This window comes from Chionomys nivalis, chromosome 3, assembly GCF_950005125.1.
Source record: "Chionomys nivalis chromosome 3, mChiNiv1.1, whole genome shotgun sequence".
NCBI lineage: Eukaryota > Metazoa > Chordata > Mammalia > Rodentia > Cricetidae > Chionomys > Chionomys nivalis.
Window position 1 is genome coordinate 116,722,793 of NC_080088.1, and position 23,337 is coordinate 116,746,129.

The 23,337-nt window shown below is 50.8% G+C and overlaps 1 protein-coding gene across 5 annotated transcripts in view; it reads left to right on the top strand.

Moving 5' to 3' along the window:
• Positions 1-23,337, top strand: part of Nos1 (nitric oxide synthase 1) — a 106,256-nt gene extending 82,919 nt beyond the window's left edge. For 4 of the 5 annotated variants that reach the window (XM_057764203.1, XM_057764202.1, XM_057764207.1 and 1 more), the window contains 9 exons: positions 3,099-3,292; positions 4,527-4,696; positions 8,985-9,195; positions 9,826-9,913; positions 12,083-12,204; positions 13,547-13,695; positions 15,020-15,214; positions 17,388-17,506; positions 19,483-23,337. In XM_057764203.1, the coding sequence (XP_057620186.1) occupies positions 3,099-3,292; positions 4,527-4,696; positions 8,985-9,195; positions 9,826-9,913; positions 12,083-12,204; positions 13,547-13,695; positions 15,020-15,214; positions 17,388-17,506; positions 19,483-19,546 (1,312 nt within the window). In that variant the 3' untranslated portion in view covers positions 19,547-23,337. Of the gene's footprint in view, positions 1-3,098; positions 3,293-4,526; positions 4,697-8,984; positions 9,196-9,825; positions 9,914-12,082; positions 12,205-13,546; positions 13,696-15,019; positions 15,215-17,387; positions 17,507-18,511 lie in introns of all 5 variants that reach the window. The other variant, XM_057764206.1, reaches the window with a different exon arrangement.

The window sequence follows — 23,337 nt, forward strand, 5'->3', positions numbered from 1 at the left end:
GAACCCCGAGCCTCTTGAACTCCCCTCAAATATTCTCTGACATTAATAGAATAGATTAGGCACTTAGTATCTTTGAACAGTTAGTTCCATGCAGCATTAGATGCATAGGGACATCTGATGGAGAGGGGCTGTGGAAAAGACGTACCTGATGTCCCAATTCTATCCCATGGAAAGTCACCACTGACATGGTGTTACAAGAGGGGTTCTAAGTGCACCAAGGAGCCATGTGCATTGAAAAGTCCATGAAAAAGTCAGTGTGGAATGGGTCCTTCCAAGAGCATGGTTCTCAGGCACAGGTCATGAAGAGGCCCCTGGGGTCACACAGGTCATGAAGAGGCCCCTGGGATCACACAGGTCATGAAGAGGCCCCTGGGATCACACTGATCATGAAGAGGCCCCTGGGATCACACTGGTCATGAAGAGGCCCCTGGGATCTCACAGGTCATGAAGAGGCCCCTGGGATCGCACAGGTCATGAAGAGGCCCCTGGGATCTCACAGGTCATGAAGAGGCCCCTGGGATCTCACAGGTCATGAAGAGGCCCCTGGGACCCACCTATCACCTCTCTCAAACTCTGCAGTCATGACCAGGCATGGTGGCACATGTCTTTTAGAGGACTATGAGTTCCTGATGTGCCTAGCATGTATAGTTCAGAGCTAGCCTGGGCTACATAGTGCGTTAAAAGGTAGCCTGGACAACCTAGCATAACACTGTCAACATAAAATGAAGAAAGCACCATTTCCGCTTTCCTAACGCGCTGTTCCCCTTTTCCACCCTGGACTTCTGCTGACTCTCTCTCCTAGATCACCCTGCCCAGAGGTCTCCATGTGCTCAATCCACATTATGTCAAATATCAGACCCCGAGCGACCACTGTCTCCCTTATGCCATCCTCCCCTCTGCTGCCACATATCCACCGTCCTAACCCTGTGAGACCTTTCAGTGATTTCCAGTGAGGATAAGATGTCCCGCCCACTCTCCCCGTCCATCACTCTCTCCCTGGTGCCTAAAGCCACATGAACCCATAGACAACTGCACCTTGTCGGGGCAGCCAGCTCAGGCTCTCGTTACCCTTCTGGCCGGATGGAGCTATTAGCTATTCGGATTTTTCTATCTAATGCGGGGTGTCAGACAATTGTTGTCTTGCCAGTGAACCTACCTGAACCACTGCCATGAGTGTGTCTGTCTGTCCATACGTGTCTATGTATGTGTCTGTGTGTGTCTTTGCGTGTGCACACATGTGTCTGCATGTGCTTCTATCTGCCTGTGTGTCTGAGTGAGTACATGTAAGTGACACTTCTGTATGTGAAAGAAATGAGCGGGACACGGGACGGGCTGTGAGGAGAGAGGAACACAAGGCCTGAATGTCTACTGCTTCCCACATGGCCCGTCTCTCCCACAGCTGCTCAGCAGACCACATGAGGCATGCCTCACACCTGTAATCTTAGCACTTGGGAGGCTGAGGTGAGCATTCAAAGCCAGCCTGAAGTACAGTGAGAGAGAATCTGTGACGAAGACAGGAGGAGGAGGGGATGAAGGAAGAAAGGAAAAGAAAAAAAATCCCCTATCCCAGAGCTTAATGAACGTAGAAAAAATACAACAGAATTGAGATTGACAGTAATTGATGTTAGCCAGTGAGACCTGGCTTCACAGCAAAATGTTGAGGATTGTCCACCCAGGTTCCCTGGGCACCCAGTCATGGCATCTTGTGCAAAATCCCAGATGGGACGGAACCTGGACCCACCTGCATCCCGTCTCTATCCTGTCCCTCCTTTACTGTCCAATCGCCTGCAGGGTCAGGAGGCCTGGGGGAAGCAGGTGAGCGTCAGCCAGCTCAGCAGGATCAGACCCTTGGCCTTCCCGTTGGGAATAAGTCCTGACGAAGGGAAGAAATTGGGTGTTGATTTGAAATGAAAGCCTTTCGAAGACTTAACTCTGCTTGAGCAACAGGCTCCTGAATTAGAAGCCTTGCAGCGCCCCCTGCTGGCTAGTGGCTGCTGTCACGCTCTTCCCGTAACCAGTGAAAGCTATGGTGGTGGTGGTGTCTTTGCTCCTAGGAATTAAATGCTGATGTGAGTTAGAGATAAAAACAAGTCCTATGAGCTGCTGAAACTGACAGGCTCATCATCCCAGAAAGGGTAAGACCCTCCTGGGAGAGGCAAGGGCATCCCAAACCCTAGAAACACACAGTTAGGCTTCTCAAGTTCCCCCACCATAACACAGACACAGGCTTCAAGAGATGACCTCACACTCTATCCACCCCACTTACACACAAAGATATGTGCCAGTTTAGCTATTTTTAATAACTGTGGCTATTCCTAGCACAAAGGGATTCTTGGTTGTGCCAAAAACATCCCTAAATAGCAAGCGTTCTTGGTCTACTCAAGCGTGATTTACATGTAGAAGACGCGAGTTTCTCCCTCCACTGAGACCAGTTGGTGAAGGGAAAGAGCAATGTCTGGCATTGAAGATGGCTGTGAGCCTCCATGTGGGCACTGGGAACCTAACCTAGGTCCTTTGCAAGAACAGCCAGTGCTCTTAACCACTGAGTCAGCTCTCCAGCCCCAAGAATTCTTTCTTTGGGTTTTTTTTTTTAAGTTTTATTTTATTCTATGTGTGTGGATGTTTTGTCTGCATGTGTATCCATGTACCATAAATGTGCAGTACCCACAAGAGGGAATCCTTGTCCCTTTGAGCCAGAGTTGCAGATGGCTGTGAGCTGCCACGTGAGTGCTGGGAATTAAACCTAGGTCTTCTGCAAGAACAGCAAGAGCTCTTGACCACAGAACCATTCTCCAGCCCCAAGACTTCATTCTTGAAGCAGCTGGTTAGTGTGAGCCCCCTGAACGGGAAACACACAAACCCAGGCAGGTATAAGCAGGTACACACTCGTCCTCAAGCTAAACACTCTCATACACTGACGTGTCTACTCAGGAGAGGCCCCGAGCCTCTGGCCAGGCCTTCTTATACTGCAATAGGGACCTTGTTTGCAAAAGAGAGTAGAGGGCCAGCAAGAGGGCTCAGTGGATAAAGGTGCTTGCTGCCAAGCCTGACAACTGGAATTCAATTCTTTGTCCCACGATCCCCCGCATCCCCTGCAGCCGATCAACCATCTTCGTGCGTCTCCACACCAACGGGAATCAGGAGCTGCAGTACCAGCCAGGTGACCACCTAGGTGTCTTCCCTGGCAACCACGAGGACCTCGTGAATGCACTCATTGAGCGGCTGGAGGATGCGCCGCCTGCCAACCACATGGTGAAGGTGGAGATGCTGGAGGAGAGGAACACAGCTCTGGGTGAGGGTCCAGCTGCACCCAATGGAAGGGCTGCGAGAGCCGCAACTCCAAGTGGGCAGAGTAGCCACCAGGGCATAGTTGGCCTCTCAGTGAGGGCTCCCTATCTCACTTTAGTTGATGGATGGATCACCCGTAGCCTCCTTCCCTCCTTCACTTTCTTCTTTCTTTCCTGTTCCTTCTCTTCCTCCCTCACCTCTCTTCTTGCTTCTAGTTCTTTCTCTATTTCCTTCCCTTTTTCTCCCTCCCTCCTTCCCTTTCTTCATCCTTTTCCTCTTCCCCTTCCTACTTCCTCCCTTCTTTCCTTTTTCCATGTAGACCAGGCTGCCTCCTGCCTCAGCCTCCTAAGTACTAGGACCACAGACACAGCCTGTGACATCTGGTTTGAAGAACCTTCAAAGCTGAGGGTCTCCAAGCTCCGCCCTCACCTCATAGATAGGGAATGGGCTCCAGGCTCCAGTACAAGGAGCTGTGGTGGCCATACCTGACAGCGACAGCCTGTGACACCATGGCTGTCACCTTTGCAGGGGAGCTAACTAGACTGTGAAAATGGCATGCTGTCTGCCAAAGCCTTCCTGCAAATCCTCTTGGCAGGAGCCACTATGAAGAGACATGCCCCCCCCCCCCTTAGGGAATCTAATCGCATGTAGTTCTCTGTGTTAGACCAGAATTTCCATCATGTCTCGAGCTCACAATGAGGTAGGGGATCATATTTGGAAGGTATACAGAATAGTCCTCCCACCATGGAGGAAGGGTTCCAGGACCCCTAGAAGATGCCAGAATCCATGCATACCCAAGTCCTTATGGAAAAGATGCTGTATTTACATAACACCTACGCACACTGTCGTATCTACATGCCACTATGTGCGTCCTCCTGCATACTTTAAACCCTCTCTAGATGTGTGATATAAATGCCCTAATAAACGGTCACTACACCATAGTGTTTACGGATAATGACAAGGAAAAGGTGTACATTTCGATACAGATGAAGTCTCTCTCTCTCTCTCTTTCTCTCCCCCCCCCCATTGCTTTAATTCCTCTGCCATGGACATAGAGAGCCAGGGGTACAGCGTAGTTAGAGCCGGGGGTGAAGCTAGAAGGCTTGCCTTTGCACCCGGAAAGCTGTGTGGCCCTTAGACATATTCCTTCACTTCTCTGTGCTTCCTTTTCCGCACCTGGGCTGACGAGTGTGGTGAGGATTAGGTGACCTGAGCATCGTCCCCCTGTGCCTCCCCAGGCGTCATCAGCAATTGGAAGGATGAGCCTCGCCTCCCACCCTGCACCATCTTCCAGGCCTTCAAGTACTACCTGGACATCACCACGCCACCCACGCCCCTGCAGCTGCAGCAGTTCGCCTCCCTGGCCACCAGCGAGAAAGAGAAGCAGCGGCTGCTGGTCCTCAGCAAGGTTGGTCCCCTGTCTTGGAAAAGCAAGGAATATGCTCTTCCAACTTTTCACAACAGATGGCAGTCGTGAGTAAGGGGGCGTGGTCTCATTTGCATATGGTCGCCATATTGATTTGTCCCATCTGACTCTCCCAGCTCTCAAGCCAGATAAATTGAGAGGGACCCTTCCTGAAACTCAGCAGGCATCGCTATAATAACTCTTATCGCCTTCCTTTGTGGTTTTGAGCTCTTGTCGGCACCAGCTTAACCCATGCATGGAAGAAAAGGTAGCAGAGATCCTCACAGTGGATTTACAGATAGGGGTTTGATTCTGGTGGTAGTAACAGTGGTATTTTCTGGTCCAGAATAGCTTAAAAAAAAAAAAAGTTGCAAGAAAAGAGACAAGAGACCTCTGGTGATCGGATGAACCCAGCAGCTTTACCACCCTTGCCTAGATACCACAAAGGTCCCTACCCCAAGATGTTCTCTGTCCTTGCTCAGCAGGGCACCTAAGGCTGGGGATGTGGCCCAGTGGGTAGAGCTCCTGCCAGGCACACAGGAAGTCTTGGGTTTAATCCCCAGTACCACATGAACTAGACCATGGAGGCAGGAGGATCAGGAGTTCAAGGTCATCTTCACCTACACAGAGAATTCAGCGTCAGCCTGGAATGCATGAGACTTGTCAAAAAAAACAAAAAGAGGGCTTGCAAGATGGCTCAGTGGATAAAGGCACCTGCTGACAACCTAGGCTCAGTTCAATCCCCTGGGCCCACGTGGCGGAAGGAGAAGTTACTCCCGAAAACTGCCCTCTGAATTCCACTTGTATGTGCACATACACTCATACTCTCACACTCAGACACACTCTCCTGTGCACAAAACATAAGAGATGAAGAGATGTCTCAACCCTTTAGAGCACTGGCTGTTCTTGCAGAGGACCCGAGGACCAGGGTTTTATTCCCAGAACCCACATGGCAGCTCATAACCCCAGTTCCAGTGAATCAGATAACCTCTTCTGACCTTTGGAATCACCAGGCACACTCATGGTACACACACACACACACACACACACACTCAGGAAAAACATTCAGACACATAAAATAAATCTAAAATTTTTTGCTGTTTTTTTTTTTGTTTTTCGAGACAGGGTTTCTCTGTAGCTTTGGTGCCTGTCCTGGAACTAGCTCTTGTAGACCAGGTTGGCCTCGAACTCACAGAGATCCACCTGCCTCTGCCTCCCAAGTTCTGGGACCACCTCCTGGCTTAAATCTAAAATTTTAAAGCTAATATAATTTAAAATAAAGATACCTACCTACTCAGGTAGACCACCCAACCCCAGTGTTTCCAGGAAGGTGGGTCTCCTTCCAAGGAAGCAGCCCCCCACCCCCAGCAGAGGCCATATTTTTTGCTATCCAAGAAAGTGGACTGGGTGGTGAGTAGCAAGGGGGAGGCTCATTAGCAAGTGCACATTATCGAGAAAAGTGAAAATAAACACCAGAAGGCAGCAAGGACTCCGAATGGGGAGCAGGAGACAGATGGCCGTGGTAGAACGGGTGGCCGTCATTTTGCATCCTAAGCTTAGCAGGATTTTATAACTTTTAGAAGATGCATAATTTGGACTGGAAACTTGTGATTAATGGTGGCGGGGGTGAGTATGACGGGGGAACATTTTGCATAGTATTCTTTGAGAGAGAGTTTCATATAAAGTTCATTTCTTCCGGAAAGCGCAGAGTCTCCAAGTGAGTGGAATTTTATTATTGTTGTTGTTATTGTCAGAAAGATTACCTGTGAGAAAAAAAAATAGGCTGGAAGGTAGAGGGGGCTGGGAGGGAAGGGTCAGACTGCAAAATAAAGCAGACCCCAGAGAAGAAGGAAAGGAGCAAGGTCAGATGGAAGTGTACCACTTGCAATGTGGTTTCTGAAAAAATGCCCATGGTCCTTGGGGGTTCCTAGAGTCAAAGTCATGACTCCCTAGAAAGAGTCACCTTGGCATCTGTCCTGAGCTTGAACATCCTGCAGGAATCCATGCCCAGCAGTAGCACAGCTGCCGAATGCAGTTCAGGTAGAGGTCACAGCCCGAGGAAGTCAGTGTTAGATGCATGCCCTTTCAGAGTCTTCCACTGGAGGCTCTCGGTCACTAGACCTCTGATGTTCTGAATGTGAAACGTGGGGCTGGAGAGTTTGTTCAGCTGTTCAGAGAACTTGTCGCTCTTCTAGAGGACCCAAGTTTAGTTCCCAGCACCAACATCAGGTGGCTTACAATTGTCTGTTAACTCCAGGTCCAGGAGATTAGGGCCTCTGGCCTCTGCTGGCACCTGCCCTCAAGTGCATGTACTCCCATGTAGACACACACACACACACACACACACACACACACACTCCTCCTTGGTCCACTGCTGGGGGCACTGTTTGAAAACATCATGAAACTTTTAACAGGCAGGGTCTCCCCAGAAGTGGGTTGTTAGGGATGAGTCTTGATCTTAGAGCCCAGTTCCATGTCTCCATACATCCTCTGCCTCATTCCTGCTGCGTGTGTGCAATGGAATGGCCACCTCCTATTCCTGCAGTCCCTCGTCCACCATGATTGGCTGTGTCTCCTTGAATCGTAATCCAAAACAAATCCACCTTCTTTAGGCTGCTTCTCGCTGAGGATTCAGACCCAGCTGTAAGACAAGTGAGGCCGCCTGCAGCAGCTGGAGGCCAATGGGGCTCAGCGTTGGAAATGGATAGCTTTAAAAACACCTGGAGAGGTGGCTCAGCATTTAAGGAACTTGCTGTTCCTGCTAAGACTGGTTTAATGTTTAGCATCCACAGCAGGTGGCTTACCACTCTCTGTAATTCCAGCTCCAGGGAATCTGACGCCCTCTTCTGGCCTCTGCAAGCACTCACACATAGACACACAGACACGTGCACACACATACACGCACACACATGTACACAAAGACACAGAGACACATACACACAAATAAAAATTTAAAGTAAGTCTTTTAAAACGTAGAAACAATTCTTACCTCACAGGCCACACAAACGTGTGGCAGCTGTGGATCTGTGTGCCAGCTGGAGGCGGCCATTCCCGGCTCAGACAAGGCCTAGTCCTAGCTTACCAGGACTCTATGTCTCTGTAACCTCATCTGTGAGATGGGATGATAATAAGCCATTACTGCAGGGTGAGTGTTTATGGCCCCTAGACTTCTCACATCGAAATTAACTCCCTCCGTTAGACTGGGTGTGTCACTTATCAGGGGGTGACATCAAGAGGTAGGGATGGGGTTGGGGGTGCAGCTTGATAGCTGGAGGCTACAGTCATGTGCACAAGGCTCTGAATTCAGTCACAAGGACTGGTGCTGCAAGTGGGGGCAGAGAGAGAAGGGAGAGGGAGGGAGGCAGGGAGGGAAGGGGGAGGGAGGGAAAAAAGAGGAAGGGAGGGAAGAAGGGAGGGAGAGAAGGAGAGAGGGAAGGAGGGAGGGAGGGAAGAAGAAAAGAGGAAGGGAGAGAAAGGAAAGAAAAGGAGGGAGGGAGAGAGGGAAAGAAAAGGAGGAAGGAAAGAAGGGGAGGGAAGAAAGAAAGAAAAAGTAAGGAGGAAGGGAGGAGAGAGGGGAGAGGCTTTTGCAAGGCAATTGCATCAAGGACCTTACCCCCATAGGCCAGATAGACATTTTTATAAAAAGAAGCCAGGAAATCTGCTTCTCCCTTCTGCCACGTGAAGACACGTAGGCACCACCAGGATCTACATGATCTACAGGATCTACGCCAAAGTAGATTCTCCTCAGACACCAAATCTGCTGGTCCCCCAATCACAAACCTCCGGGACGTGAGTGATAGATTTCTACTGAACCAATTAACCAGCCTGGGGTATTGGTATTTCAGAATAGCTGCGGCCATCTCTGTGTCCAATAATAGGCAACTTAAGGCAAGAGAGGCCACAGAGAGCAGCCATCGTGAGAGGGAAGGCATAGTCAGATGAGGCAGCTGGTCACATCACAACGGCAGTCAGGAAGCAGAGTCAACAGGAAGTGGATTAGGCTATAAAAGCTGAAGGCCCGCCCTCAGTGACTCACTTCCTCCAGCTAGGCTCTACCTCTAAAGATTCTACAACTTCCCAAATCAGCACTGCCAACTGAGACCCAAGTGTCCAAACACAGTCTGTGGGGGACCCTTCACGCTTGAACCACTACCGTAAGAGAGGCTCTATTTCAAAGTCAGAGTTGCCTAGCCCCACTGTAGGTACTGAATACCCTCAGGTCAGCTCACTGCTCCCCTGGTCTTCCTCCAGGCCCCACCGACTCAAGTCCCTCTCTGTCCTCTCCTTACAGGGGCTGCAGGAATATGAGGAGTGGAAATGGGGCAAGAACCCCACTATTGTGGAGGTGCTGGAGGAGTTCCCGTCCATCCAGATGCCGGCCACACTTCTCCTCACCCAGCTGTCCCTGTTGCAGCCTCGCTACTATTCCATCAGCTCCTCCCCAGACATGTACCCCGACGAAGTGCACCTCACTGTGGCCATTGTCTCCTACCACACTCGAGGTGCGTACCTGGGGAAGCTCTAGCTGGGGGATTCCTGAATCCGCATTTCCCCTCAAGGTATCTGGAGGTCTCTCCTTGAACAACCTGTGGATCTGATCCCCAATTCTTACAGGACACTGCCAACCAAGCCCATGGAATGGAGTGTGTCCCATAGCTGAGCTAACCCTGAATATGGTTAGGAATAGGCAAGGTGTGTGTCTGGGGGGGTCACCTAGGCCTCCTCTCACCCTGTCCACCCTGCCAGGCAGCACTCACAGGAGCATCACACAGGCCTGTCTGGAGCTAAATAGCACAGACACCGCTGTGATGTCTTTCCCTTGAGATCAAGCCCCTGAAGTGCACAGTGCCTAGAGACTCTGAGACAGGATGAACAAGCCATTCAGAACACCCTGACCCCAGTTCCTCTGGGTATTCACACCCAGACCGATCCAAACCCTATGCACTTGCACACTCAACTCACTCTGAGTGTACCAGCTCCTCCTCCCCTTCAGAGCAGGGATTCAGGTCTGGAACTCCAAGGCACAACCCTTGGCATTGAGATACTTCACTGCGGGTGAGGGCTGGGGCTGGAACTGGAAGAGTGAGACAGTGCGTGGCGTGATGAGATGAACCACCTGCTCGTTCTGTTAGATGGGGAAGGACCCATTCACCACGGCGTGTGCTCCTCCTGGCTCAACCGGATACAGGCTGATGACGTAGTCCCCTGCTTCGTGAGAGGGTGAGTGACAGATGAGGAGAGGCGCAAGGCCATCTCCTATCAGCGCGTTGGTCCTGTGCATTAGGGTACATGAAGGCTCAGCCAGAAGGGCTCTAGATAGATGGCTGGTGGGGCAGGGGTAGCACCAATGTCTGCATCATTTCCAGTCGCTAGGGAGATAGGATCAAGGGACACACATCCAGCCGGGTATCCGGGTAATAAATACTTATACAAGACCATGAGAAGGAGGTCTCGACCTTTAGTGGGCAATCTATCCTTGATGATGTGGTAACCCGAAATGTCTTCAGACATCGTCAGGTGTCCCTGAGGTGGTAGGTAGAGGGCAAAAGACACACCAGGTTGATTTTTTTTTCTTTTTATGTACCAGTATGTGTGTGTGATTGTGAGTGTGGCACACACATGGAGAACACAGGACAACCTCCGTGGGTCACTTCTCCCCTTCCACTTTTACATAGGTCCTGGGGATCGAACTCAGACCCAGGCAAGTTTTGTTTATTAAAACACAAACAAAGTATCACTATATTTCCCCTTTTTGTCATAATTAATATAAGAAAAACTATATACACTAAGTACAATTACTATATACAGTATATCCAGGCAATAAGTACATCAGTAACGTCTAGTTCATTTGCATTTGATAAATTCAGAAGAAATACCCTATATCCTATCTTGGTGAGTCCAAAGTGTTGTACCTAATTTACTTTCCATCACAACTTGCGTGACCATCCAAAACTATCTTTTGAGATCTCTCAACCTTATATGTTTTACACTTCTTTAGTGGATGTCCTTTCTGAGTCTCGTAAGCAAGGAAAGCCACGGCAGGCCTGCACAGGACGTGTTTGACCTGCTGAGCCATCTCAATGGCTCCGCGTTTGTTTTTCTTTCTGGTTCTCACTCTGGTTTCTCAGAGATTGGGATGTACTAAGCACCCCCATCCAGAGAAGATTTCCCCATTTTAAGAATGATCCTGAGCTGGGACCCTCACCTCATATACAGTTCTTCATCAATGGAAGCGCTGATCCAACACTGGTTTGGCCACCACTCTTTTCTCCTGTGGAGGGTAGAACGTTGGCAGTATGGACTGCCTACTGTCCACATCAGAGTCTCGGAGAGTCACTCGTAAAGCACAGCCTGACCACATAGCCTAGGCACGTCCATGTTAGCATCCCCACGTAGCTAGCTCATTCCGGCACTGGTGTCTGCGACCCCCTGATTAAAAACCTCGTGGATGACTGAGGCCTGCTTCTCAAGAGTGGAAAAGAAAGCTGAAATCAGGGCCTGGGGCAATGGCTCGGTGCTGTTTTACAGGTGTAAGGATCGAACCCAAATCCCAGCACCATCTTATTAAAAGCCAGGCAGGGTGACTCATACCTGGGGAGGCAGAGACAGGCAGGTGGCAGGCAGGTTCACAGAGCTTAGTGGCAGCCTCTGAATCGGGGAACTCCAGGTTCCATGGAAAAACCTGTCTCAAAAAGTAAAGTGGAAAATGATAGAAAAACATTCGATGTTGACATCCGACATCCACATGTGCAGATAAACATACATACATACATGCATGCACACAAACATACACACGCACGTGAACACAATACACAAGCCCACACGCACACACACATCTGCACACACACACGCACATATACTTACACACACATACATTCATACATACACATGCACACACACACACACATACACACGCACATATACTCACACACAGTTGAAATTTTAATTTAAAATTCAATCCAGAGTGATTTTCTCCCTCTGTCTACCACCCTGGGGACATTTGTTGATGTCCAAGGATGTTTTTGACAGTCATCACTCCAGAGTTATTCCTGACATCAACTTGGTAGGAGCCCAGGGTGGTGCTTGAACTCCCACAATGCATACAATAGCTCCCCCAAAAATGGGTGCCCATTCCCAAAGCCAGAACACAGAGGAAGTCCAGGTTAGCTCAGGCTTCTTGTCCATGGGGCTTAGCCTGACGCTAAGTGATGGGAATGGAGGAAGAGGCAAGCTCCAGCAAACTCACTTTTAAATGACTCTGCTAGTTCTCACACTAAAGGGACCCATGGTCCCACTAAGAAACAGAAAACTCTCTAAGATGGCTGCCTGGGATACCCTGGGCTCCAATGTGGAGCAGCACACAGTGAAGCTTCTGTCTTTTCTGCCCAGTGCCCCTAGCTTCCACCTGCCTCGAAATCCCCAGGTCCCTTGCATCCTGGTTGGCCCAGGCACCGGCATCGCACCCTTCCGAAGCTTCTGGCAACAGCGACAATTTGACATTCAACACAAAGGTATATATGGACCAGGGGCCACTGACTTCTGACTTGAGAAAGACGGGAGGGCCCCTGCTTCACCTCACTGCCTGAGGAAGGGAGAGGAAGGGTTGGAGGGGTTGCCATACCGATGTGGCCACAGGTGCAGTTTGAACAGCTCACCCAAACGGACCTGCTCCACAGCCTGTCCCAGGAGCCTAAAATCTCATCTCCAGCAGGCATTTCCTTGGCTTAAGAGTTGATCCTAAAAGCCTAATATGCCACCAAGGAAAGGCACGCATCCTTGTCGAATGGATTTGAGCATGTGACTACCTCATGAACCACCACAAGAGCAGGCCTTGCCGAGTGAGATAAGTTCAGATTTGGAAAAAGGAGAGAAAAGATCCCAGTTGCAGAGGCGTCAAGGAAGGAGTCCAGCTGTATAAGACATGAGGACAGCACATGTAAAACCTGGACAGGCTGTGCTGGCACTGCCTTTAATCCCAGGACTCCGAGGCAGAGGGATCTCTGTGAGTTCCAGGTCAGCCTGGTCTACATAGTTTCTGGCCAGTGAGGATTAATTTAAGTAAATAGATAAATGAAGGAAGGGAAGGAAGGAAGGAAGGAAGGAAGGAAGGAAGGAAGGAAGGAAGGAAGGAAGGAAACATAAATGCCCCATACAACTGTTTCCAACAGAACAGTGACCCCAGGAGGTAGTTAGTGGTATTACCATCGCCCTACACACCCAGATCTGAATCTGATTTCCCAACTGCACATCAAATAATTGAAAAAAAAACGTGGAGTCTGTATTGAACATCTACAGATTTTCCCCTTAAACAGTGCAGTATAACAATAGAGAGTTTACACTGCATCAATTGTTGTAAGTAGAGAGGTAAGTGGAGGCACAAAGGAAGACATGTAGGGATTCTAGAAAATGCTGTGCTATTTTATCTGAAGGACTGAGGTACCTGCAGATTTTCATACCCAGGGGATCCTGTAATCACCCTTTCCCTTGCATCCTGGGCGGTCGCTTCTGGTTCCATTTTCACGTGGGGAAACTGAGGCTCTGAGAAAGAAGTGACTTGGCTCAGGGTCATACAGAGCCGGGACTCAGACCTGGGCCATCAGCCTCCAGTCTGGACACTGAGCATTTTCCAGTAGCAGGCTGCAAAGGAGTAAGACCAGGAAAGGAATGTCCCCTGTTCCCACAGGCTGTGCTTGTCTGTATGTGTGGGTGAAAACATGGGGGTGGCCTGTGTGTTTAACCACCTGCCCCATGTATGTCACACCCTGAGTTCCTGGCACCCCAGTTCCTGTAGTTCAACCACTGCCTACTTGGGCATCAAAGCCATATGTGATACGGGGTCTTCTGGGTCCCCAGGAATGAATCCCTGCCCCATGGTCCTGGTCTTTGGGTGTCGACAATCCAAGATAGATCATATCTACAGAGAGGAGACCCTGCAGGCCAAGAACAAGGGTGTCTTCCGAGAGCTGTATACTGCCTATTCCCGGGAACCTGATAGGCCAAAGGTAAGCTGGCCATGCCCAGTGTGCGTGCATGAGTGTACTTATGCCTGTCGACACACACACACACGACAGGCCAAAGGTAAGCCGGCCACACCCAGTGTGCACGCATGACTGTGCCTGTACACGGCAACACACCTGTGACAGGTCACAGGTAAGCCAGCCACCCCTGGCCACACCCAGTGTACAGACATGATTTTATTTCCCACTTGAAACTCTCTAGAATCGCCCAGGAAAAGGGCTCAAAGAAGATTATCTGGATTAGGTTGGCCTGTGGATGTGTTGGAGGGAGATTTCTTAATTGGGCTCATCAAAGTGGGCAGACTTGCTCTGAATGTAAATAGCACCATTCATGGGTGGGACCTTTGGACCGAATGAAAAGGCAGGAGTGCCAGGCAGTGGTGGCGCACGCCTTTAATCCCAGCAATCGGGAAGCAGAGGCAGGCGAATCTCTGCGTTTGAGGTCAGCCTGGTCTACAGAATGAGTTCCAGGACAGGCTCCAAAGCTGCAAAGAAACCCTATCTTGAAAAGCCGAAAGAAAAAAAGAAAGGAAAAGAAGGAAAGGAAAGGAAAAGAAAGGGAAAGGAAGGAAGGAAGGAAGGAAGGAAGGAAGGAAGGAAGGAAGGAAGGAAAAGGCAGGAACAAACTGAGCGTCATGCGCTCACCATCTTTCCTTGGGGAAAGGAAAAGATAGCTAAGGCTTTTGTGTTTCGGTTGCTTGTCTCACGGCTGTGACAAAGTACTTGACAAAAATCACTTCAATAAGGGAGGTTTTGTGTGAGCTCACAGGGAGTACAGTCTGCAGTCCGCCATGGTGAGGAGCCATTGCGGCAGGAGTCTGAACCACATGGCCACCTGTGTAACTGAGAGCAGAGAGAGATGGTGAACGCTGGTACTCGCTTGCCTTCTCCTTAAGTCAGTCCAGAACCTGGCCTATGAAACAGTACCACCCATGTTCAGAGTGGGTGTGCCCACCCACATTAACCCAGTCTAGAGACCCCCTCACAGACACACCCAAAGCTTTTATCAAGCTGACAGTCAAAATGAACCATGCATGCTGGGGTGGTCCTCTCGGAGGTGACCCAGGGAGCCCTCCCCCAGAGTGTCCTCAGCAGACAGCTCAAGCTACCCCCAAGGTTGGGATCAGCTCACTACACACAGAGGTTTGGTCTCGTTGCACTCTTCCTGGTCCCTCATCCCATTTCCCTGAGGTTACCTCACAAAATATCCCCTACCCATAAGCCCCCACATCATACTCTCCTTCCTCTGGGACTGGGGAACAAGAGCCTCTTACAGCAGCCCCTTTTCTCTGGTCGCCCTCTTCTGCAGAAATACGTGCAGGACGTGCTGCAGGAGCAGCTGGCCGAGCCTGTGTACCGCGCCCTGAAGGAGCAAGGAGGCCACATCTATGTCTGTGGGGATGTCACCATGGCCGCCGATGTCCTCAAAGCCATCCAGCGAATAATGACCCAGCAGGGAAAGCTCTCAGAGGAGGATGCTGGTGTGTTCATCAGCAGACTGCGGGTGAGTGACCCAGGGGCCGGGAGTTTCCCCCTTGCTCAATCAGTGCCCTCACAACTGGGGCTGTACCCAGCTACAGCCCAGAGGGGATGCACAGCCAGGCACACAGGCACACACATACACGCAATCTGTCTGGTTTTAGGCTCTATATGTGAAAATGACCTGTGGGCGAGCCTGTGGGTAGTTACACAGATGCTGTCCCGACTCAGCGCTTCCTGACCTGACCCCCAAGCCAGGCTGCCCTCTGCCCCATGTGCTTGCATATGTTTGGCAGTAAACAAAAGGCTAGTCCAAAGGGGGCGGGTGGAAGCTGGAGGCCGGCCCTCATGCTTGATCCCAAAACCATGTGCCTGGCATGGAGTACGCCCACCCTAGAGGAAGGGCACTGGAAGGCTAGGTTATAGCCTAGGACAGCTTCCCCAGCAGAGTCCCAGCTTGTGACCACCACCCCCCACCAAGCGGAGATTGAATCCCAGAGGTGGTCCCATCCCATTACTGCCTTCTTAAATGAGAAGCAATCAAGTTTTCTTGTGGGGGGAGGGCGGAGCATGTCATGGTTCGTGTGTGTGCGGAAGTCAGAGGATGTGTTTCGGAGTGTTCTTTCCTCCTACCGTGTGGATCTCGGGGATTCAAGCCACGTCAGCTGACTTTGTGGCAAGTGCCTTTACCTGCTGAGCTCCCTCCCGGGCCCCATGCAGTAACCAAACATGTTTTTAGAAGCTCTTCTCTAAACTTTATTCTAAACCCCAGTGAGGGGAAAGAGATTTCTGCTAGAAATTGGCCAGGAGCCATTAGAAATGACTCAGCAGGGAAAGTGCGTGCTGTGCAAGCTGGAAGACCTGGGTTCAAATCTCTGCACTTACACCACTGCCAGGTGGGCCTGGCGGCGAGCCTGTGGCCCCAGCACACACAGACAGCAGAGCTGGGAACTTCAGAGCAAGCTGGCTATGAGACAAGCTGGACCAGTGAGCTCTAGGTTCCGGTGAGAGCCCCTGGCCCAGTCCATCAGTGGAGAGTGATCGAGAAAGATATCCAGTGCCCTCCTCTGGCCTTCACCCGTGTGCATACACACACATGCACCCACATGGATACACGGGGAAGGAAAAAGGCATGCCAGGCATAAGGGATGCTGTGGAGTCTGCCACTCTCTTGGTGTCTTTGACATAGTCCCCTGGGAACACTTCATAGCTTCCCATGAACTTTGCAGACTAGGGCAAAGAAACTTCCCCAACTCTCTCTGGATGTGGGCCGTGCTGCAGACCCAGGGTGCTGGAATTGAGTACATCATGGGCCCTGGTGCAGAATCGGGGTGCTAGACCTGGGTTTATCGTGGGCCTTGCTAGCCAAGTCGAGCTCCTGGTCACTGCTCTCATAAGCATTGAGATCAATATCTCCTCCCAACCACAAAGATGCCACTCTTCGAGAATATTCTTCTTAGGGCAGGAAAGATGGCTCAATGGCTAAAGAGCACTGTCTGCTCTTCCAGAGGACCTGGGTTCAATTCCCAGCACCCACATGGCAGCTCACACTGTCTGTAACTCCAGTTCCAGGGGATCTGACACCTGCACTCCCAGATGCATAAAATAAAATAAGTTTTTTAAAAAGAATATTCTTCTTAACTTCCCAGTCTGCCCCTCACTTCTGCCAAGGGAGCTCCCATCACTTCTGAATCTGCCCCCTCCCCAAACCCCACTTTCTTTCTCCTATGCTGGAAATGAAACACAGGGTCTGTGTGTGCTGGGTAAGCCTGTACCATTTAGCTCCCCCACAACTACGTTTTTTTTTTCCTCTCTCATCGGCTGCTGCCATTAATCTGGGGCATTTCATACTTAGTTCTGCCTCGCTGGAATCTGAACTTACAGGGGAGAGTTGGAAGGAGGAGAGAGAGAATTGGAGGCTTCCTTCAGGCCTCGTTGCTTCTTCTATGCTCGCAATCCTCAAGGCGGCCCCCCTTTTTGCAAAGGCTCACCCCATAGATTCTTTGCCGCCCAGCCTCAAGAGGCACAAAATGGCAGAGCCCTGCTCACACACAGCCTTAGACATCAAAGATACCCCAGCACCTTCAGCTCAGCCTCTGTCTTGTCTGGGTATACGTTCCTCCATGTATCACTCTGGCTGTTCCTCTCTAACCCCTTATCTGCCCTTTGATCCATCCCCTGGCTGTTTCTGTCCATAGGATGACAACCGGTACCATGAGGACATCTTTGGAGTCACCCTGCGAACATATGAAGTGACCAACCGCCTTCGATCTGAGTCCATTGCCTTCATTGAAGAGAGCAAAAAAGACACAGATGAGTAAGTCCTCTCCAGCCCCGGGGAGAGGGGCCGCAGCGGGCTGCAGCTGGGGCTTGACTGGGTTTCTCACAGTGGGGGTCGGCAGGCCAAAATGCATGGCTGTGATCCTGCTGCTGCCCATTGGAGGCCAGCTTGAGGTACACGTGGGACCTCATCTCAATAAAAAAAGGAGTGCACATCCCCCAGGTGACCCCAATCCTGCTGAGTCTGGCATTCAAAAGTTAGGTCACAGTGGTTTGCAAGGTCTAGGGGTACCAAGGATCCAAAGTGTCTGCTCTCCATATGGACAGCTGGCTAGGGTGCCCCCTAGTGGAACCATGGTCTCCCTGCCAACTACTGTAACTTCATGCTCCCCACCCCTGTCCCAGAAGTCACTGGAAACATTGTCTTGGTCGCAAATTAAAATAGCCTCTAGAAGTTGCTGGAAACAGCCTGAAGCATCATGAGGGTGGGACGGAGTCTCACTATTTAAACCTTACCTCCCAGCGTGCAGCAAGAGGACCAGGGTGCTGATGCCTTCCTCATTCCCTTCCCTCAGATCTTCCCCTTCAAACAGGCAGAACTTTCTCCCAGTTGTCTCTTTCCCAGTCAGAATGGCTGTTTCTGGAGACTTCTCACTGTTTCTCCTCCAGACAGCTTGGCTGTCTCCAAACATCCCCTGTCCACGCAGCTTACACTTCTATTGCATGTGCACACATTCACGCCTGTGAATCGGGTGCCTGCAGAGGCCAGAAGGGAGTGTTGGCTGGACCTGGAGCTAGAGGCAATTGTGAACTGCCTGCCACACATGGGTGCTGGAAACCGAACTGGGTTCTCTGGGACATCTCTTCCACTCCTTCTGGTCTGTTTATTGTTTGTTTGGGGTTTGCTTTTCTGAGAGAGTCTGTGTAGCCCAGGCTAGCCTGAACTTGCCCTCCTACACTGCCTCTGTACCCCAGGTCACCTGAAGGAAGTGAAGGAGCCTGGCTTCTATGCCACTAACCCCCTCCCTCTCTCATCCAACAGGGTTTTCAGCTCCTAACTGGATCCTCCTGCCCCATGGGATAGTGGGGTGGCCACCCCAAGTGCCCAAGCTAGGGCGGCCACAGTTGACTAACCGCGGACACACATGGCTGAACCTTCCCCACGGGACCCCATGTGACCCACCCTGCCTTTTGTCCTGTTGCTGTGTCCTGGTCCTTCCTCCCACCCCACATTCCCAACCCTGGGTTTTCTCCTTGCCTCTTCTGTAATGCATTGTCCCTGTACCCTGCAGTGGCTCTTACAAAACTACACCCTCCCCACCCACTCGTTGCCAAGGACAGGTTGTGGCGCATGAAACCGCTGGGTCATGGCTGTCACTCCTGTTGGGGTCTGAAGGCACCTGGCACTGGGCTTCAGAGTCACCCTGAGCCAGTCCCTTGACCACTTCAGCACCTCCCGTGCGTGCGTGCGTGCGTGCGTGTGTGTGTGTGTGTGTGTGTGTGTGAGACAGGCCTAGGTCACTCTCTGTCCTCTTACCTGAGTCCTCTGCCTCCGTGAAGGACGTCCAGTGTCCACTGCCTTCGTGAAGAACGTTCAGTGTCATGAAACGTGTTCCTAACTATTGTTAATCCCTCTCCATGTCCATCATGACAGATCTGTGTCAGCCTCTCTGAAACACATCAAGTCCCTTTACTAATCTAGTGGACCAATCAGAGTGGGAGATAGGCAGGTGATGGAGAGATGTCCCTTTGAAGGAGTCAGTTATTGAATTCAAGGTGTTCAGAGTCTGACCCCCGTCAACAGAGGTCTGTCTGGGAGATTTACCCAGATGGTGAATTGGGCAAGCACCTCCCCACCCCCACCCACCTCAGCTGGGGCCACCAGCCCTTGAGCTCCCTCCCTGTACCTAGGCAACCCCAGCTAAGAGCCCAGCAGCCATGCTGAGCAAGGAAGCATGCTGGGAGTACAGACAAGGAAGGGTGTGCCTAACTCTAAGTCTGCCCTTATTGAAGGAATGGAAGTGCCTCCCGGAGTGCTTTGGAGCCTGGAAGTAAACACCAAGGAAGAAGAAGATAGCTGGTTTTTATTCCTCCAAATCGGCTTGCCTCCCACTTGCGAATAATTTCCTCTCCCACACCCCACCCCTAAAACGAGCAGCCATAGCCGGGGCAAGTTGGCCCTTGGAGACAACTGTGTTCTGAGTCAGCAGGCCCAAGGGGTCGGCTCTGAGTCCCATGTTCTGTGCTTTTGTTTGGTTCTGTGATGCAGAAAAAAACGAAACAAAATATTTCCTCCACGTCCTGAGCCAGGGCCTGGCTCTCTTGATGCTAAGTATGGGGGCTGCCATATAGAAAGTGCCAAGGACTTTACAGTTGTGGCCCCAAACCTAAAAACGTCAATCCTTCCTTCCTTCCTTCCTTCCTTCCTTCCTTCCTTCCTTCCTTCCTTCCTTCCTTCCTTCCTTCCTTCCTTCCTAACTTCCTTCCTTTTATCCATTTTCCCAGACAGGGTCTACTGTTGCCCAGGCTGGCTTTGAACTCATGACCTTGAATTGCTAATCCTCTTGCCTCTACTTCCCTAGCTAGGATTACAGGCATGAACTATGTCCAGTTTGCGCTGTGCTGGGGAGGGGGAAGGAGGGTGTCAAACCCACGATTTTCTGCACACCAGGCAAGCACTCTACCAATTGATCAACATCCCCAGTCTTCAGTCTTCAACCCGAAACTCAGAGACAGGTCTCATGCTGCTCCGGACACCCCCACCACATCCCATCACTAGCATGTGGATTTGTCCCAGTTATCACCCCCTGGCCCCAGTTAGTAGCAATGTTTCCCCCAGTAGCCTGGAGGCAAGGCAGCGTCCTCTGACGGTCCCTCCAACACAGTTCCCACCACTTTCTTCCCAGGGACTTCCTTCTCAATCCTTCAAGCCTCTGCGGACACTTCCTAAAATGTAGTTGATTCCCCAGATCTGAACGGCTATGCCCAACCTCCATCCAAGAGCCTTCTCTCTGCACGCCAGCTACATGCACGCCTGCATGGGCGATTTTTCCACCTCTGAATAAGGAGTGCTTACCATGTGACAGGCTCCTCCCCACCCCCACCCCTGTATATCCGGGTGCTCCCAGTAGCAGGTGGACAGATGGAAGCTTCGTGTCACTTGCCAGAGAGTCCAAAGACAGATTACATAACCGGGTTCAGGAGGGACTTTGGTTTTCCAGTGCTAAAGGTGAGACCCAGGGCCTCACGTGTGCCAGACTGAGCTATGTCCCCAACCCCCAAGAGAGAATGGTTTAAAAAAGACCTTTGAACTTTTAACCTAGGCATCCTCCTTAGCCCCTGGCTAGAAAGCCAGAGACCGGCTGAATGCCCTAATCTTTTTCCAGAAAGCCCTCTAAATTGCTTGTCCAATGGCTGACTAAAGTGACCATCTAGAGTGGGCCAATACTGCCCTCTGCTGGTGGATTTTAGTTCATCCCACAGCCAGCAACAAGGGAATCTACAGCTTAGAATAAGAGAGCAGAGTTCAAGACTCAGTTTGTAGCGGTCTGTTTACCTCACCTTCTATCTGACAGTAGCTTCAACCCCACTTCACAAAAGCAGGTTTGGCCAGGAAGAAGAAGATGACCCCTCAAAACAGGAGGGCTGGAGACTTAGGCTCCCTGCCATCCCTGGAACGCCAGCATTCAGCCTGTGGGAGGGGAAGAGAGCTTCTCTCATGTCCTTGGGGAAGAAAGCAGGTGATTTGGGGACACAAAAGCCGAGGTGCCCCCTATGAAGTTTCACATGCACACCTGACCCACGTGTTAATTCTGCCTTGTTTATGAAGAAGGCCTGGTTCCTTGGCGTTCTGAGAACCCGGGTCTACTGAGCAGGGTGGCTTTAATGAGATAATGGTCTATGGCAGTGCCAACTCCAGCTCTAATGAGCTTCCATTTCCCCTTATGGCTGGGACAACACTGTTCCGACATCAAGATTATCACCGTCACTAGTTTAAAAGGGGGGGAGGAGGGGCAGGCAGATTTTATGCTAAGTCAACAATACTCGCTACAGTCTGTCATGAAGAGTGAAGACAGAGAGAGATCCTTCCCCCCTGCACCCCTCCCTCCCCCCGTACCCTGTGCACTTCCCCCACCCCACCCTCCACCCCCATCCCCACCATGGACAAGAAAGTCATCAGGACAAAGGAAGAAAGCTGAATCAGCCAGAAAACACAGGACCGAGGGTGTGGATTTCCCTGGCAAAGGCCTGCTTTGGGAAGCAAGAGTTCAGGTTTCTCCTAAGGCCAGGGCAAAATGCAATGGTTCTGACTCTGATGTCTGAGCCCCCATCCCTGCAGCGCTACACACACACACACACACACACACACTTACACGCCACATCATACACACACACCGCACACACTGCACACACACGGAGCCTTTCGCTGTGCCCTAGAAAAGTCCTTCTAGGTAGAGTTCAGCCAAGGTTTGCTTTTATTTTCCTTCCATCTCTGGCTCTGCCTCCTCAGGACTCAACCTTGAGAGGTTCAGGCTGGCCCGACTCTTTCTCTTTTCTCACTCACTGCCAGACCACCTAGAGGGAAAGGCACCCAAGAGGACTCACTGGCCATGAAGTGTCTTAAACAAGAGGACCCAGGGACTCCCGGACTTCCGGGGGCATCCCCAAAGTGAAAATGCTCCATATCTAAAATATCTTGTTGGAAGTACCAAGATACCGCAATTGAATGCTTTAGTTCATTCATGAAATGATCTAAAAGAATGGGCAGACTGGGCATAAACTCAGGGATAGAGTTTGCCTAGCCTGCGGAGTCCTTGGGTCCTTCCCAGCATCATCAGTAAATTGTTCCGGGCTATGTATGTAAGAGATATATATAGATATACGTATATCTATATATATATGAATCATAAAAGAATTTCATGATTAGAGGTGGGTCCCGTCTACCAAATATCCCATTAGGAATATGCAAATATTATGTTTTTTTTTTAAATCCAAAATCGAAAACATTTCTTGTCACAAGTATTTCATCAAAGTAAAGTCAACCAACCTATCAGAATCAAGGGTGATATTGGGGTAAGCATGCCTCAGCTGTGTTTATAAGTTTGTTTCGTTCCGACATATCTGAGTGGCTCCGGATAACTGGGCATCCCTGACCCAAGGCAGTCAGTTCCTAATGAAGTGTCCCTGGAAGGCAGAAGCAAGGGTGACTTCACGAACTGATAATCTCCTAGCCGAGTCAGGACATGGAAGTGACCGGGTTTAGTCGTGACCTCTAGGAGATTCCAGCCAGGAACGCACTAACCTTAGCCTTCTTGTTTGGAGCACGGCTGTCTTGGTACTGTAGGATGGTGAATACCATTTATGGTCTTTCCTACTAAATGCCTCTGGCGGCCTCCCGCCATCTGGGACAGCCACAAAGGTCACTAGAAAGTACTGAGTGCCCCTGAGAGGGCAGGACCTTCAGCCATTGGACCAAGCAACCATTGCTTTTGGGTCTCAGGGGCCATGGAGCTGTTTACCTGCGGCTGTAGGCCTTCTGGTTATAGAGCTAAAGAAAGCCAGAAACCTGCCTCAGTTCGATGGTTGCTTCTTTAACCTCCTTCAAACCAACAATGACATAGCAAAGTCTCAAAACTCCCAAGTCAGAGGGTAGCTCAGCGTTCTTAAGACAGAGGCACTGAGGAGCCACCTCTCATGTAGGGTCTGAGGTTATCCCCTGTCCCTATCCCGCCTCCGTGCCCCAAGCTCTGTCTTTCCACTTTTGTCACTGTGTTGTCCTTGTGACTGTACAACCCACTCCAGGCTAGGCAATTGCTTGCCAGAAGTCCCACATCCCACATGGGATCAGGTTACACCCAGAGGGTTCAC